General features: G+C 34.5%; 1 protein-coding gene across 1 annotated transcript in view; it reads right to left on the bottom strand.

Moving 5' to 3' along the window:
• Positions 1-18,310, bottom strand: part of nphp4 (nephronophthisis 4) — a 239,143-nt gene that overhangs the window by 181,498 nt on the left and 39,335 nt on the right. Inside the window, exons 3-4 of the mRNA XM_073819843.1 lie at positions 14,690-14,859; positions 13,575-13,674 (exon numbers count right to left, since the gene is read on the bottom strand). Coding sequence (XP_073675944.1) covers positions 13,575-13,674; positions 14,690-14,859 — 270 coding nt within the window. The remainder of the gene's footprint in view (positions 1-13,574; positions 13,675-14,689; positions 14,860-18,310) is intronic.

Below are 18,310 nucleotides of genomic sequence, written 5' to 3'. Positions count from 1 at the left end.
TCTACTCAGCTGTTTTCAACATAATAATAATTCATGTTTTTTGAGCAGAAAATCTGAATATTAGAATGATTTCTAAAGAATCATGTGACTGGAGTAATAATGCTAAAAATTCTGCTTTAAAATCACTAAAATAAAAATTACTTTTTGGAATATATTGAAATAGATATAGTTATTTTAAATAGTACAAATATTTCAAAATTGTACTGCTTTTGTACTTTGGATCAAAAAAAAAAATACAGGCTTGGAAAGCAGAAGAGACTTCTTTAAAAAAATGTAAAATCTTACTGTTCAAAAACTTTTGACTGGAAGTGTAATAAAAAAAGCATACAATAAAATATAAAGTGTTTTAATTAACATTAACATTTATGATCAGTTTTAACTTATATGAATTTTCTCAATTCACATCATCATCATTGGCAGGCGTTCTAAAAAGTTTGTTGGATTCTGATATTAGCAAATGGGTGGAACCTCCTTACTGAATGGATCTGTGACATTGCTACCTATATGACTCTGTTCTCTCCTTCTGTGTTAGTTTATAGGATTTTATTGCCCAATTTATCATCCGCTTTTTCAGCTGGTAAGTCTGAAAGGTAACAGGATGCCTCTCCTCAACAAGCCACAATTTGAGTCATCATTTATGTCTGTAGCTCAAATGGTGCGGGACAAATTACACACTGAAGTTTAATACTGGGTTATGGGATTAGAAAAAAAAAACAACCTCAAGTATGAGCAATAATAATAGTGATTCTTGTCTCAACAAGCCCCACTAATAACCATAAAAAAGCAGGATACTGTCAAACCCCACAGCACAGTAAAATCTAGATTCATATGAACCCAAGGTTTACACATCATTGTTAAATACTGAGAAAAAAAACATCCCTTTCAAATCGTTGCTGTTGACTGCACCCAATGAAACTTGCCATCATAAAAGATTGCTAAAAACGAAAGAGATATTTCTCTCAAACTGGGACAACATATGAGAGCACAAGCAGAGAGTTTCATTTCATGCTACAGTCAACAACTATATTGTATGCTAGCAATCTCCACTTTAATTTAATTTTACCACACTTTTGCCCACTCTACAATGATTTTCAGAATATTTTCACTGTCAGACACTTTCATAGCAGAGGAAAAACACCCACCTGGACCCCATTTGCGTTTCTAAATCTTGTTTACCTTTAAAACATGCACTTTAAATCTTATGTTCTCAAGCAAAGCACAACTAGTGTGTCAAGGTAAGAATACGATATTGAAATCTCACATGCGTAAGGACTTATATAAGGCTTTTAGATGCAAGGTGTGTCCACAAAGCCAGAGAAAAGTTTCTCAGTGCAACTATAGACATGTACTAGAGATGCACCGATTGCAATTTTCTTGGCCGATTCCGATTTTTCAGTAAGCGTGACCTGCCGATTCAGATTTTTGCAGATTCCGATTTTTATTTTTTTTAAGAACTGTAATGAAAGCATAGGCCTACACAGAAATATGTTCTTTAATTAAATTTATTTTATAATAAAATAAATTATTAAACATTACAGGATCTTCTTACAACAAAATAACTTTAACAACAAAATAAAGTGCTTTGTGCCTTCGAAAAAGGTATAAAATTAGTTCCTGTAACTAACATAGTATAGTTATACTAGCAAAAATCTTTTCCTCTATGTATTTTTTTTATTTTATAATAAAAGAAATGTATAAACATTACAGCATCTTCTCATATTAAAATAACTTTAACAAAATAAAGTGCTCTGAGTCTTGAAAACATTAGAAATAAAATATAAGTAACAAAGCAAGCATACAAAAATTTCTTCAATGAATTGAAGGCTGTGACGTAATTGCATGCGCTGCTGGCAATAAGGGATCGGCTAGGAATCGGCAAGAGGAGCAATTGACCGGCCGGTCACCGATCCGGGCCGATCATGAGAAAAATCGGCCGATTCCGATCACTAGCTGATCAATCGGTGCATCTCTAACATGTACCACTTGTGTGCTATTCTTTGTTGTGCGCATCTGTGGGAAAGAAAGAGCTGGTGTGAACCTGCTAAAAGCCATTCACACCAGTCTGCATCATTACATTTCAACAGAGCTTTCCATTTTTCATTAGGCCATTTATCCCAGACATAGATACACGCATGCACACATTCCGCTCCATTACTTCGAAGTCGTATTACACAGAATTGTGCATCACTGCCGCTCAATTGAAAAAAAAAGAAAAAAAAACACGACTGGTTCTGAATGAAATGAACATGTGCGCACACCTGCCTGAGTCGTGGAAATGGATGTCGGTGGCAGGTGACAACACACATATTTTCAGTTACATAACAAATGACAGGCCCAGATGGAATCTGAAATCTTTTAAGATGGGTTTAAACATTAAAAATGTGACAAAATTTACAAACAAACTTCTAAAAGAAAGAGAGCAAGAGGGGAAAAAGATTTCCTTCAGGAACAATGCCATAGCCTGAGAGCATGCGTAGTCGCTTTATTAGACAAACTCATTCGAATTGGTCGGAATCACACCGTCGGAATTCTTTAGGGTTTTAACGAAAAGTCTCTAATATACTTTGGTTAAAACTTCTCAATAGTACTGTAAAAAAAAAACTTTTACCTTGTCAAAATCAGCTCTGCAAAAATCAACTCATTTTATTGTATGGTCCTTTAAATGCAAATGAGCTCTGCTCACCCCGCCCCTCTCTGCCTGAGATGATGAGCTGTAATGTTTACGTTTAGCCGCATTTAGCAAAAATTTTGTAAAAAAAAAAAAAAGATACTTTTTTCAATTCCCGGAAACAAAACACGCAGATACACAAATTGTCACCTGTGTATGTGATGATACTTTGTAGGGTGTGCTATATATATATATATATATATATATATATATATATATATATATATATATATATATTGTATTTTTACAATAGTAGTAAATAGTAAAGCCAACATGACAAAGAATCATGATAAAAGCGTGATATTCCTGAAAAATTTTGTGATATGATATTTCTGCCATATTGTCCACCCCTAACTTGTGCTACAACTGTTTGGCCTGTGCTACAAAACCAGTGCTATGTGCAAAAAAAGTTAACATACAGCCCTGAAATAGTATTTTTGTGATCTGTCCATGTTTTCCGCATCGTGGAAATCATAGGGCCCTATGCAGTGTGTCATTCTGTTCACCCTTAATAACAGCTCTGAGTGGTGCTCGCCTAATAGTTAAGGATCGGGGCTTTTAAAAGAAGGTCACAGGTTCAATCACAAGTGGGGTGACAAAATTACTAGATTACTTATCTAATGGACTAATCTGTACAATTAGATAACAAATTAGATTAAAAAACATCCACTTAGCAGCAAATAAACATGTTGTTCTAATGATTACGTATTACCAGGCACAAAAAGAACCAGCATGCTTTTTCAATTCTCTGCACTCATTTTGGGGGGCAATCTGCAGAATGGAACGGTTTGTAATGGAAGTAGCAATCCTGAGGAAATCTATGCACAGATTTTGTGTGGGCCTGCATATTTCTAGTCTGTGTAGCAAAGTTCAATCTTTGCAGCTTTATTATGCAACACTATGCATTTCAAATATAACCTGCTGATCTTTTTTAAGAATGTATTTTCCTATTTTACTGCATCTGTATAAATGAAACACCTGCTATGTTGTAGTACTACTGCAGTTACACTAGCAGTCAAAAGTTTGAGGTCAGGAAGTATTTTTTAATGTTTTTAAGGAAGTCTCATGCTTAAAGAAGTTGATTAAAACAGGAAAAATACTAGTATTGTTGTGAAATATTTTAGAATTTACTTCAATATACTTTAACTCCAATCTGTAATATTATTACAATTTTAAATTTAAAGTTTTTATTTTATTTTAATATACTTAAATATAATTTATTTCTGTGAAGCAAAGCTGAATTTTCAGCATCATTACTCCAGTCTTCAGTGTCACATGATTTTGGGACCTGTGATACTTTTTTCAGGATTCTTTTAGTAAATAAAAAGTTTAAAATATCAGGGTTTATTCAGAATAGAAATTACAATATATATTCTCTTTTTAATATTATTATTATTATTATAAGAAATTAATACTTTTATTCAGCAAGGATGTATTAAATGTATAAAAAGTGATAGCAAAGACTTGTATTGTTAGAAAAGGTTTCTGTTTTGAGTAAATTCTGTTATTTTTTAACTTTTTATTCATCAATGGATCAAAGAAAAAATTAAAAGTTTAAAAAAAATACTAAGCAGCACAACTATTTTTAAAACTGTTAATAAATCAGCATATATATTAGAATGATTTCTGAAGGATCATGTGACACTGAAGACTGGAGTAATCGTTGATGGAAATTCAGCGGTGTGTCACACAAATAAATTATATTTTAAAGTAGAATAAAATAGGAAACCAATATTAGAAATTGCAATAATATTTTACAATATGGCTGTTTTTTCTGTATTTTTGATATAATAAATACCTTGATGATCATGAGATTAAAAATCTTACTGGTGCCCATTTATTAGTTTTATTAAATTATTTATTTATTTTAAATGTAATCAGGACACATTGCAGTCTATATTAAAATTTGTGGTTTGTAAACCACCAGGCCATGGTTCAAAAAACAGCACTAAAATTATTTAAATTAAAACAAATAGCAATCAGTGTACCAGAACCTACAGCTCTCTGTCGACCAGCTTTGTTGCTGATTCCAACTGAATCCTTCATGATTAAACCTGATTTAACAACTAATTTAACATGACCGGTCTTTCTTTGGCCTTTCGAGGTTATTATGTGTTTCTTTCACGGCTGAGGTAACAGCAGATGTAACAACATCAACATGGCTTTGCATCTATTTGTCTCTATTCTGTAGGAATGACTAAGCTCCTGTGCTTGTCAAAATCAGCCATCTACAAACACAGAAGTGTGTCAAAATAGGCATTCTAATCTTCGGAGATGAAAAACCGCTCACTCATTCTCACATCTCTCCATCTCTCTCTTCTACACACACACACACACACACACACACACACACACACAAAGACATGGGCCCAGACAAACACATCAAATAAAGCACAGATTTCTACGTGCCAGGATTATTAGGCTCTGCCAATGCTGTTTACACGTTCTCTATGCCAGTAGTTCTCAACTTATGGGTCGTGATCCAAAAATGTTCTGCTGCAAAAAGCAGGGGGGGAAAAAAATCAATGCTAAATGCAAAAAATTAAAATGTAACCAACCATGCAAATAACTGAACATTAAATATAGACGTTTTTCTTGAATGCGGAGGTCACGCCTGACTCTTAACCTGAAGAATGCTTTGCATTTCCGGTCTCTAGTGTTTCTAGTCAAAGTAGTGTATATTCCGAGTTGGTAATCTAATCTAATGTTAAACCTATTAAAATGTTTTTAAAAAGGACATGGCTCTATAGCGCCATCAGTTTGCAATGTTGCAAAGACTGTCATTTATCAGGGCCTCACTTCTCAAAGCTTAATCAATGTGTAGATGTGACTAAGCTGCTGATGTTAGCTACATTAAAAACATATGGGAGCTATCTGAATGGATTCCTATGGAGACCAGAACAGAAGAGCATCCAATCTGATGTTAGAATCGTAATGGTGGCGCTCATCGTTGACATCACAAGCTAATGCATCCAAATAAAATCTATGGGTATTTTGGCGCAAAGTCTAAAAAAAATTTTAAATTTAAATTTTAAATTTAAATATACAATACAATAAAATCTAACATGAAATAAAATACAAAAACATAAAAATAAAATAAAATAAAATAGAATATTACATGAAATTAAATGAAATGAAATTAATTTTAAATATAAAATAAAATACTTCAATAAATAAAAGTACAAAATTTAAAATATAAAACTAAAATAAAAAATATGACATGAAATAAAAAAAAAATTAAAAATGACATTGGAAATAAAAAAATATAATAAATAAAATAAATTAGGACATAAAATGAAATAAAAAGAAATAGTTTTAAATATAAAATAAATCACAATTTAAATATAAATTAAAATAAAACAAAATAAAATATGACATGAAATGAAATAAAATGAAATCAAATAAAATCAATAGATAAAAATATAAAATAAAATACTTAAAACAAAATACAAAATTTAAAAGATAAAACTAAACAAAAAAAAGACATGAAATTAAAAAAATAAAATGACATGAAATAAGAATGAAATAAAAAGTTTTAAATATAAAATAAAATACTTCATTAAATAAAATACAAAATTTAAAATATAAAACTAAACTAAACTAAACTAAACTAAACTCAAATAAAAAACTAAACTAAACTAAAATATGTATTGTAAAAGATGATTCCTCCCATGGTTCTTCCTAACCTAATAAAAACCTGTAAACCATTGCTTCTGGCTGAAATAAAATAAAAGAGTACATCCTCTGTTGTCCTCTCACATCAAAATCAACGGTTTAATGTTCAAAATGACTTAATGATAGATTTGTTTATTACAAACACACAGCTTTTTTCATGTTAACTGATGGACTGGAGTTGTGTGGATTATTTTTGAATTATTGTGATGTTTTTATCAGCTGTTTAGACTCACTCTGACGGCACCTATTCACTGCAGAGGATTCATTTATATGCAAGTGATGTAATGCTACATTTCTCCAAATCTGTTCCCATGAAGAAACAAATTAATCTATTTCTTGGATGGCCTAAGGGTGGGTACATTTTCAGCAAATTTTCATTTTTGGGTGAACTACTACCTTAAGAGCTTTTTCCAAGTCACTGTTGCATTTGGTTTGATCATTATTCTTTGTAAAACTGCTTTAGGTCAATATTTACCGTGCAACTGAATCAAACTTAACTAAATTAAACTGAATGGAACTGAACCAAATGAATTGAAATGAATTCAAATGAACTAAACTTAAATTAAACCAAAATAAACACTGAATCAAGTTTAAATTGATTCAAAACAAAAGGAATCAAACTGAACTTGATTAAATTTAAACTAAGGCAACAAAACAGATCTGTATTTAAATCAAATCAAGCTGAAATGATTTGAACAGAACTGAACTAAGCTTGGTAGCGCATCTGGTCACCACTTGATGTTTAACAAAAAAATCTGGAAGAAAACCAGTTGAGAAGCACTGCTCTAGGTCTTGTCCTCTCACTTTCCCAACATCTGCACCATCCAGAAGGTGGCTTCAGTGGTATTAATGAGCAGACAATGGCTGAGTGTGTGCGCGCTGCTGTATAAATCATGCGAGAGAATGCTTGCACCTATGTTGTGTGTGTTTGACAGCAGGTTTACGGTGTGATCGGAGAGGCCCTAGGAGGCTCAGACTCTCAGAGAGACAGCAGGACATCTCCTCCCTCCAGCATGGAGAGGCATAATTGAGACAGAATGGCAGGTAGCACAGAGAAACACGGCTAGAAGGAAAGGCTGGATTCAGAGAGAATTTTAGATCAACGTTGCTCCCTCTCCACTCCAACAGCTGGACACCCTGCAGATACACTGCATCCATGAGTCACTCTCATATGGTGCTCTCAGTCTTCAGATTAACACATCTACAAAGCAAGCATTATGAAGGCACAACAGCAAAACTCCATCATTCTCATTATAAACTGAGTTAGTTTCGTCATTTGTGATTACATAAACGTCATTGTTTAGAAAGTCAAATATCTAAGGGATAAACTTCCATCTTAATAGGTTAGATCACCCAAAAATTTAAATTCTGTCATTAATTACTCACCCTCATGTTGTTCCAAACCTGTAAGACCTTCATTCATCTTCAAAACGCAGATGAAGAGCTTTCTGACCCTGCATAGACAGCAACTCAACTACCACATTCAAGATAAATCAGCCCATGCGACATCAGTGGTTTAACCTCAGTTTTATGAATCTACGAAAATACTTTGTGTGTGCAAAGAAAACAAAAATAATGACTTCATTCAACAAATTCTTCTCTTCCATGTCTGTGTTAAACGCCCGGTCACTAGTGTACATTGTGCGTTGTGGTACTTGAATAAAGTTACAGTTGAACCACTGATGACACATGGACTATTTTAACAATGTCCTTACTGCCTTTCTGGGCCTTGAAAGTGGTAGTTGCATTACTGTCTATGCAGGCCAGAAAGCTCTCTAATTTCATCAAAAATATCTTAATTTGTATTCTGAAGATGGATGAATCTTATGGGTTTGGAATGACATGAGGGTGAGTAATTAATGACAGAATTTTTATTTTGGGGTGAACTAACCCTTTAATAAATTATCCCTTGTGAACTGTAGTATGTTATTAAAAAATACATTTTTTTAAATTAAATTAAGTCGATACATTTTACATGTACTAAAAGCAACTGTATTACAAATATGAAATTACACATAATTAGTTTCAATGAAAATATATATATATATATATATATATATATATATATATTTACGCTTGTCAGTACATTCGGCATTACACTTTAACTATATTTCACTATATTTAACTCAATAAAAGTAATTATGCAATTACATAAAGAGATGTACATAGGTGAGTCAAAAAACATGTTCAGCTGATTGCAATTAAATGTTCAATTTAAATCAGGACTGTGTGGTTACTTTTTTGTAGGCATGCACCGATCCGAATCGGTCGATCATGCTTGCGCGTTTTGTCAGGTAAACAACGGCTGTGTGTAGTATATACGGCTCAACGTGAAATCACGCACCTGATGGCATTTACCGCTGATTACAGAACCGGCTTTACTGACAAAACGCGCAAGCATGATCGGCCGATTCGGATCGGTGCATCCCTAGTTTTTTGCACATAGCACTGGTGCTACAGAGGTTGAATGTTTTGTAGGACAGGCTAAACAGTCATACTACAAGTTAGGGGTGGGCGATATGGCAAAAATATTATATCACAATTTTTTTCAGGAATGTCACAATTGATGATTTTATCATGATTCTTTGTCATGGTGGCTTTACCATTTACTGCTAATTTCCCTATTAAATGTTTAACCGGCAAGGCTTTAAAGCAGATGCAAAATATGCACTTTTGTGATTGTGAATAAGTGCAGTTTCCTGCGAGTGTAACTCTACTGCCAAGTTAACATTTGATGTGAACGCATGTCGCGCTGTACAGTATATTGAGGAGGATGCGCCAGAACTGCAACTGATAGAATGTGTGCTGTAGCACAATACTACGATATTTCTTCAAAAGAAGATTGTGGAAACATTTTAATCATCCACAATCAAAAATGGTCATATCGCACACCCCTAACTACTAAGTATAATCACTAGGGCTGGTAAGCGATTAAAATTTTTAAATCTAATTAAAGGGATAGTTCACCCAAAAATGAAAATTTGATGTTACCCCCAGGGCATTTAAGCTGTAGGTGACTTTGTTTCTTCAGTAGAACACAAACAAAGATTTTTAACTCAAACTGTTGCAGTCTGTTAACTTCTTATTTATTGAACTGTTGTATAAGACCAGTATCACATTTGCCCTTATTTCTCGTGTGATATTGCTTAACTATATGACGTAAATATGAGGAAAAAAACTCAAACAGGGGCATTTTTGCCCCATATCTTGAATTTTAGGGACATTCTAACTACGTTCTGTAGCTATCACGCATAAGTTGCTGCCCTGCCTCATATTTGTCATCAATCACCTGTATAAAATGTCAAATGACACACGTAGGTCTGGGGCGGGACAAGTGCGTTAAATGCGTTAGTATTTTTAACACGTTATTTTTCACCGTAATTAATTAATCTAATTAACGCGTTAAATTACCAGCTCTAATAATCACAACAAACAAACAAGCACAATGAAAGCACTTCACACTACCAAGCGGCCTTGTTATGAACACGAAACTGTATGGCACACGTGCTACAGTGGTAAATTTATCGCACTGTACAGTCCTGTAAATGTCTGAAAACATTCAGTTTACACCCAAAGACATTCTTTTAAGGTATATTATTTTCTGTAAGTGCACTGTAAAAAACTGTTTCAACTTAAAATAATCTGTTACTCCGCTGACTAGAACTTTTAAGTTTAGTCAACTAAAATTGTTGTCACTTAACATTAAGTAACTTAAAATTTCAAGTCAGCTAACAAATTATTTCAAGTTTAAACTTTTTTATTTTTTTACAGTGTGCTCTTATGCTAAAATTTCACAATGGATTCATTCCCAATAATGCATTTTTTTTTTTTGTTCCATACCACCTGTTGCTGTCATCTGACAAAAATGTTTTTTCTGCCTTTTATTGGCATTCAATTAATTCCCAAACCTCATTTATATAATTTGGCAGAACATCTATGGATACATGTGACTGTACAGCGTGGATTAAAGAGAAAGTTCACCCAAAAATAAAAATTACCCCATGATTTACTCAAAAGGCCTTTATTAACCGATCGGAGCTGTGTGGAGCACTTTTTATGATGTATGCACTATATTCAACTTCAAAATCTTGAACAGCCATTCACCAGGGCTCGACAATAAGGACTGCCCGATGGCCCGGGGCCAGTGTGCGAGACGCTCGGGACAGTAGACAGGATCGTCTGCCTTGTCACTAAAGTTTAATTTGCCTGCGACTGTTTGTCAAATTCGTGCAAGTACAGTCTTAGAATCGAGAAACAGCTTGTGTTTAAAAGCCTTTAAATGCTACCTTCTCTGTGATGTCGTGAACACCATATTGCTTTTCGGTTCCTCTTATCTGATTGGATGTTGTAAGCACTGTTTTTTCCGTAACCTGGTAACAACCAGTACAGCGAAGAGACGGCAACATGGCGGCAACATCAAATTATGAAGCTAAAAAGAAAACTTTGTTTCTAACTCGCATTTGCGACTAAAAATTACTACGTGCGACTGTGAAAAAAATATTTAGGAGCACCATGTGCGACTGACCCCATCAGCATATTTGTATTTGCGCTCAGTTTAGCTTCAAAGGTTTCTACGCGTTTTTGCAACGTTGAGTAATGTATCATAGACATATCTCACGAATCCTTTCATAAACAAAGTGCAGAGAGAGTGTAAATAAGAGATTGATTGTGCAGTAAGTTATAAAGAGTGCCGTTGATTATAATAGAGCTTTTGTTAATACAAGAATATATATATATATATATATATATATATAAGAATATAATATTAGTGGTGGGCCATTATCGGCGTTAACGTGCTGCGTTAACGTGAGACTCTTATCGGGCGATAAAAAAAATATCGCTGTTAATCTATTCTCAAAGTTGGGTTGGGAGCTGCGTCTATACTACGCAAGCTATGATGACTTTCACCTTGATATTTTAGCGCGGATGTATATCTAGCAGAATTGCAGTGTAGGGGGCGAGAACGAGTCTTCGATATATATATATATATATACACAAGAAATTATTATTAAGTGACTTACATTGTCTGACTATAACACTATGCCTGATTTTGCTCCGTTTCGTCGTCAAAAGTAGTCTGAAACAAGTCACAACTGAGCCGCTGCGCATCTCCATTCAAACACAGCGGTGTTTCGTTTATGAATGAACGTGCGTTTTTAAACGAATCTAGTAAAATGATTAAATTTCCCATTCATTAAGAGTCACTTGTTTTATTCCCGAATGAACCATCCATTCGAACAAATCAAATGAATAATATGATTCAGTAATTAAATCAGTTTCTTTTGCCGCCACCTGCTGGCAGATCTCTGTATTCAAAATTGTATAACATGAATTTATGAATTTGATTGCACTCATGGCACCTCTGAGCCTAATTAAACATATGAAAAGGTAAAAAAAATTAATGGACGACCACCGTAAAAACAAAACTTTTACCATAAATTCTGCTTAATAACACTCTATTTACTAATATTGTTTAATTTTCTTCTTCGCAACAACATTCTTTTAATAGGAGTCCTCCATTTATGTATAGTTAACTGCTGATCTGGGACCATCAACCTGGACATACTGTTGTGCACATTTTGACACATTATTTAAAATGTGGCTAAGAAATTACTATTAACTTTCTTTTTTTTTTTTTTTTGGTTGGGCCAGTGAAAATTTTGGCAGGGCAAGTAAAAATCTGAACCACCAGCCCAATCGGGCTAGTAGAAAACATCCTTAGCGTTGAACCCTGCATTCACTGCCATTATAAAGCTTAGAAGAGTCTGGACACCTTTTAATATAACTCTGATTGTGTTCATCTGAAAGAATAAAGTCATATACACCTAGGATGGTTTGAGTAAATCATAGGGTAATTTTCATTTTTGGGTGAACAATTCCTTTAAATGCTTCCAAAAAGGAGAATTTTGAAGACAACCTACTTGATTGCTTTAAATCCACAGCGAAGGAAAGAAAATGTATTCTTTTTAAAACTAAGGACACAGAAAATAAATGTACATCAATTTAAATAAATGGCAAAATCGGAAAAGAAGTATTAACACATTAAAAAAAAGATAAGAACATGAATAGAAGAAAGGAATCGGAACGCTATTCTCAAACATAAAAGCCTTACAAGGTCAGAACCAAATAATACATCTTCCGAGGTATGAAGAATCTGCCAAAAACAACAGCAAAAAAGGCCAACATTAAAGAATATTCATCAATTAGGGCTACTTTCAGAAATCTGTTTCAAGAATCTCTTCAATTATTTATCGGCGAGTCCCAGCTATTTCCTTTAATTTGCACATTTAAGATTCTCCTTCAAAAGACACAACCTGTTCACCTTTCAGTGTCAGCAAAGATAAGAAAATAAGATCTGAAATGGTCTTGACAGAGATTGTTTGCTTAGAACAGCACTGCAAGAAATAGTCCTAATTCAATTTGCTTTCAGGTGGAAATGAATCTAAATGGGAAAGTCAAGGCAAGCTGACAGATTGAATATTGAAAGCATTTGAAAAATGAGGCGAACACACACACACACGCACATGCAAATAGTTTCTCATCACTAGTGTCAGAAAGCATAAAGTGCTATTTATCAACTATTTATTACTAAGCTCTTGCTGTTGTCTCTAGCTCGGTTTGACTCCTTTGAGACCATGAGAAGAATATGTTATCTAGTGTCAAATTTCACTACACGCGCTCTCCCAGAAATCAGGCCGGTTCAATCAAACCTTCAAATACCTGCTGTGCTGCTGGGGTAATCACATCAATCTATCTACTGTACAGAACTAAACAAAAAAAATCATGGAGAACTGCCTAGAAGAAAACTCAGAATGATCTCTTCATTTCAAAACCACATTCATACGGACCAATAACTTTAAAAGTCAACATGAAATGCAATTCACAACCTATTTCACTTCTGCAGTGTGACATATTTATGTGTCACTCAAGTAGGCCAGGATTTGATTGGATAATGACAACAGAGAGTTGAATATCAGAGCAGAGTCACACCCGAATGCCTCCTGAAATGCCTCTGGTACCCACTTTTGAGAAGTATTTTCGACTAGGACTTGCTTTCAGGAACATCTCAATCCACCACAATTCACTTCTTTTTCAAATCCAACATCACTTACTTTTATTGCTATCAACTGAATTAAGAAAATTGAATTCTGATTTCATGTTGACTTAAAACTTAGACTGAATCCACTATTTGTTTGACCGAATTGAGCTGCTAGCAGTGTGGACTACAAACTATTGACTGAATGTAAAGCTCAGAGTTGCACTTACACTGCAGAGGGTCTTTTAGTGTTGGGTGCAATAGGGCTCTGGGGGTCCCATTGAACAGACTCAACCTGAAAAAAGACAATGTGGTTATAAATCAAAAAATACAGTATATATACAGACTGTTAAAAAAGTTTAAAGTCAGAAAGATGGGTTAGGATTAGGTTTTTACATTTATTTTTAAGGAAATTAATCCTTTTATTTACAAAGGACATATTCAATTGAATCAAAAGTCACAGTTAAAGACATTTATAATGTAAAATAAAACATTCTCATACAAATGCTGTTTATTATGAACATTCTATTCATCAAAGGATCCTACAGGAAGCATTCTTAAAAACATTTTTTAAAATCTGACTGATCCCATATATACACAGTCAAGCCCAAAATGATTCATACCCCTGGAAAATTCTGAATTAAAGTTACTTTTATTTAACCAGCAAGGTTTTTTTTTTTATCAGAAATGACGCAGACGTCTCCCAGAAGATAATAAGACGATGTACAAGAGGCATCATTCCGGAAAAAAAAAAAAAAAAAACTCATCTTTTATTTAGTGCAGAACATTTTTATTAATACTTTGCACTCTGGAACTTCAAAACATTTAGATATGGTCTTATAGCCCTTTCCTGACTTGTGAGCAGCCACAATGCGCAGCCGCAGGTCCTACGTGAGCTCCTTTGTCTTGGCCATGACTGTCCAAAATTGCAAAAATTTGTTTAAACAGAGTATAAAGCACTTTTCTAAAGTAGCAATTTTGAAGTGGGTGACAAATTTAAATACAAAAAAAAAAAACCAAGTACTCAGAATTAATTCAAAGTCCACCACACTTCACTGTTATACAGATATGTTTCTTTGTTCAGCATGACAAAGAGAACATGAAATTACAGACCCATTAAAAGAGTTATGAGAGGCACATATTCAGTCCTTTCTTCTGTTGAATAGCGGGCCAATTATAATAAGCCCACTTTATTCACTCATTACAGGTTTCAGGATTTGCTGCATAGTCAATAAGACTCTGTGCTCTGGAGTGTCATCTTTCTCACTCATGAAAATGGCCATTCTGCACTGCTCTGAGTTGACCGTTACCTGCCCTCTCCCTGAGAGATGCTGGTATCTGCGCGACCGGTAAAGGGCTGAAGGAGTCCAAACCCTAACCCCACGGCATCCTGGGAACCGTCTGCCCTGGTAGACAGAGACACCAACTCCACCACTGCCACCACAGAACTCAAACAAAGGCAAGTGTGGAAGTACACCACCTACAATAAAGAGACAGACAGAGAAAATGATAGATCTTTACTTATTTTGACACAGTAAGCAGTGTAAAAGTTAAAGCCAAATTCGAGTAATGTACGTAGTATTTGTTGTCCTGTGCAAGTATACTGTATGTATGCGGATAAAGTTGGACATGGAAGCGCAGAGGAGAAAGCAAAGCAACACACTGGTCACAAATTAAAAGTATTTGTAAAGAAAAAATGTTAGAGGATTTCAATATAAGCCAAGAGGAGACTGGTCTTCTTTTGCTGTAAACAACTTGGTTCTTGCGAGACTAGCATATTCATATATTTAGCATAACGGAGCTTACGCTACGCCTACACCCTATGTCATCCCCTGGAAAGTTACTCCCTTGTGAACGCACCTACAACAGTTAATGGAAGCTAAAGATTACGGTTTATATACTTTTGGAATTTGAAGATCAGGGTAAATTTAACTTATTTTGACTTCTGGAAAACATGCAACTATCTTTTGTTGTCTCTAAAGGGCAATACTAAATGAAAAAAAAATGATATTTAGGCAAAATAAGAAAAATGTTCGAGTCCCTCAGTTGTCCTCAGTGTGAAAAGATGTTAAAGGGGTCATCAGATGCAAAACTAACTTTTACATGTTGTTTGAACATTAATGTGTGTTGGCAGTTTGTGCACACAACCACCCTACAATGATAAAAATCCACCCAGTGGTATTTTTTTAATCTTTAAAAGTAATATCCCCTTTTTAAAATCAGGTCATTCTCAGCTTCTTGTCACTGTGACGACACACCGACAGAGGCCACTCCCACGATAGTTGATTGACATGAGCGCCTTACCTTAGACCCACCCTGAAACCAAGCTGAAACAGTCCGACTCCGGCCGCCATTGTGTCAACTCAGGTGCAGAGGAAAACAAGAATGACTCAGATTGAGCGATTGAGGTGTTCTGTTGTTGGATGAAATAATGAACATAGCAGTCATTTACTCCCGACATCTGAGCTGCTGAAGACGCAGAGGTTTAACATTACTTTCGCCGATTTCCATCTACATATGCGTCTATGTTCGTGCAAATCATTCCTGATGCAGCTCCACCCACAGTATAAGTGAGTATAAGGGTTTTTTATGCATCTTTGCAAACGGCCTTTCTTAATAATGTGCTTGTTGACAAGTTTCACCGCTAAATACGGCTAAACACTGCTAAACTCAGCTAAGTAAGCATCACTTCCAGGCAGAGAGGGGCAAGGCGAGCAAAGCTTATTTGCATTTGAAGGGCTATACAATAATATGAGTTGATGTTTTGCAGAGCTGATTTTGACAAGGTAAAGGGGTGGTTTTTTTACACTACTATTGAGAATTTTTAACCAAAGTATATTATAGACTTTTCATTAAGACCCTAAAGAATCATATGAACTTGTGGAAAATGGGCAACCAATCATACAGTCATTTTTTGAAAGGTTTCAAATACACAAAAATGCTTGAAAACTAAAAAAAAAAAAAAAGAAGAAGAAGAACAGCAGGCAGTTTAACTACAGGACAAACAAGGGACTCATGAACAACTTTCACTAAACAAAAAAGAAAAAAAAAAACAGCTGTGGATCATTCAGGTAAGAACACAGTATTAAGAATAAAGGGTATGTAAACTTTTGAACAGGGTCATTTTAATAAATTCAGCTATTATTTTCTCTTGTGGACTATATGTAAACATCTTCTATGTAAAATATCTTATTCAGGTCAGTACTAAATAAACAATAAGCATTTTGTATGATCCTTCTTAATTTGGTATAATAATTAACATTTTGCAGATTTTGAAACGGGGATGTAAACTTTTGACCTCAACTGTATATGGATGTTTTTATTACACAAACAAAACTATTTGCTTCAGAAGGCCTTTAATAACCCCCTAGAATTGTGTGAAGTACTTTTTTATGATGGATAGATGCACTTTATTTTGCTTCAAAACCTCAACAGCCATTCACTGCCATTATATCCACTGCCGAATTTGCCATTCGTCACCTAGGATGGCTTGAGGATGAGTAATTCATGGGGTATTTATATATAAATATATTAGTGTGTGTACTTTTACATAGAATATATTATTATTATTTGCAAGAGCAGTCATCTGGAAATGTAATTTTGCACAAGTCACACAATTTTAGGTATTGTTCATCCATGTCTATAGCACAAACACTGAAGGATGAGTTACCCACTGAAGGGTCAGGAGTTCAGGAAAAAGTCCTAAAAAAACCTAACCTTACATTCAAGCAAGTTTGCTTTGGCAAATGCTACTAATAAAAACAGCAAACAAAGGAATCTGAGGTGAGAGGGCTAGAAAACGGAGAGAAAAACAAGGTTACGGACAAGAAAAAAATGTTGCAAAAAGTGAGAAATTGTGTAGGAGGAAGATTAAACCTGTAACTTAACTTCATCAAAGAGAACCCAGAGGTTTGTTGAGAAAGAACCCAAACAGGAGGTCTGGACATAATCATTTGTTTTTTTTTTGTTTGTTTTTTAAGAGCATGCAGAGTCTTGGTCTGACATCCTGTGGCTCTTGGAAGAATCTCACAGAGGAAGTCAAAGAAAGCATAAGACATCTCACGCTATTTCCACAGCCTTTTGCAGAAAATAATTTCTCTCTCACACTTGCACAGATTCTCTCACAGACTGCAAGTTGAATGTGTAGCCCAAGGAAATATTAATTTCCCAGAATAACAATGTTTTCTCACATAAATCTTTAAAGCCAAATGAGAGATGGAGGCACCCATTAAAGTCTAGCAACCACTGAACCAGTTTAACAATTACAAGAAACACCTACTTACACCACACCAATCAATAGCAGCAGCAGCTCTGATTATGCAGAAGGGGCTTTTAGGAAAAAAAAATAAAACTCAATCTATACAAACATCAAAGCAAAGAGTTCTGTGAAATCAGCTGAAGAGCAAAGCACAATCAATACTAGCACCCTGCACATGCAGCACAGCGAGTCATATTTACAAGGCCATTTGTATGCATAAGATTTCACATTTGAAAACTAATAAGAAAACCTGGCCTTGTTCATGTAACCGCAATTATAAGACAGGCAGCTATTTCCATAGCCTGATTGTTAGCGATGTTTGCTCTATTTTTGTGCCACAGGTTACCGTTTATGATATAATATGCTTACACATTCAACTTTCTTTTCCTTTTCCTTACGAAATGAACGTTTGTGCGCATTTTATGCCGTACTTATGCTATATTTTAAGTATAAAATGCATTAATACAGTTTATGTAACATGTGGACGGGGACAAATCTTATTGAATAATTCTGCCAAAAATAATGTCCTTTCCTGTAACACTCACTCGATTTCTATTTTTGGCTTTTCAGATCATAAATCTTTTATGAAACCTAGTATTTTAAGCATCACAAACTCAAGCTCCTAAAATACCAAACTATAAAGATTTAAATGTGTTCGTTAACAAGTGATTCT

Source organism: Garra rufa, chromosome 15 (assembly GCF_049309525.1).
Source record: "Garra rufa chromosome 15, GarRuf1.0, whole genome shotgun sequence".
In the NCBI taxonomy this organism is placed as follows: domain Eukaryota; kingdom Metazoa; phylum Chordata; class Actinopteri; order Cypriniformes; family Cyprinidae; genus Garra; species Garra rufa.
Note: the sequence above shows the minus strand (reverse complement) of the source record. Positions and strands in the feature narration are given on the sequence as shown.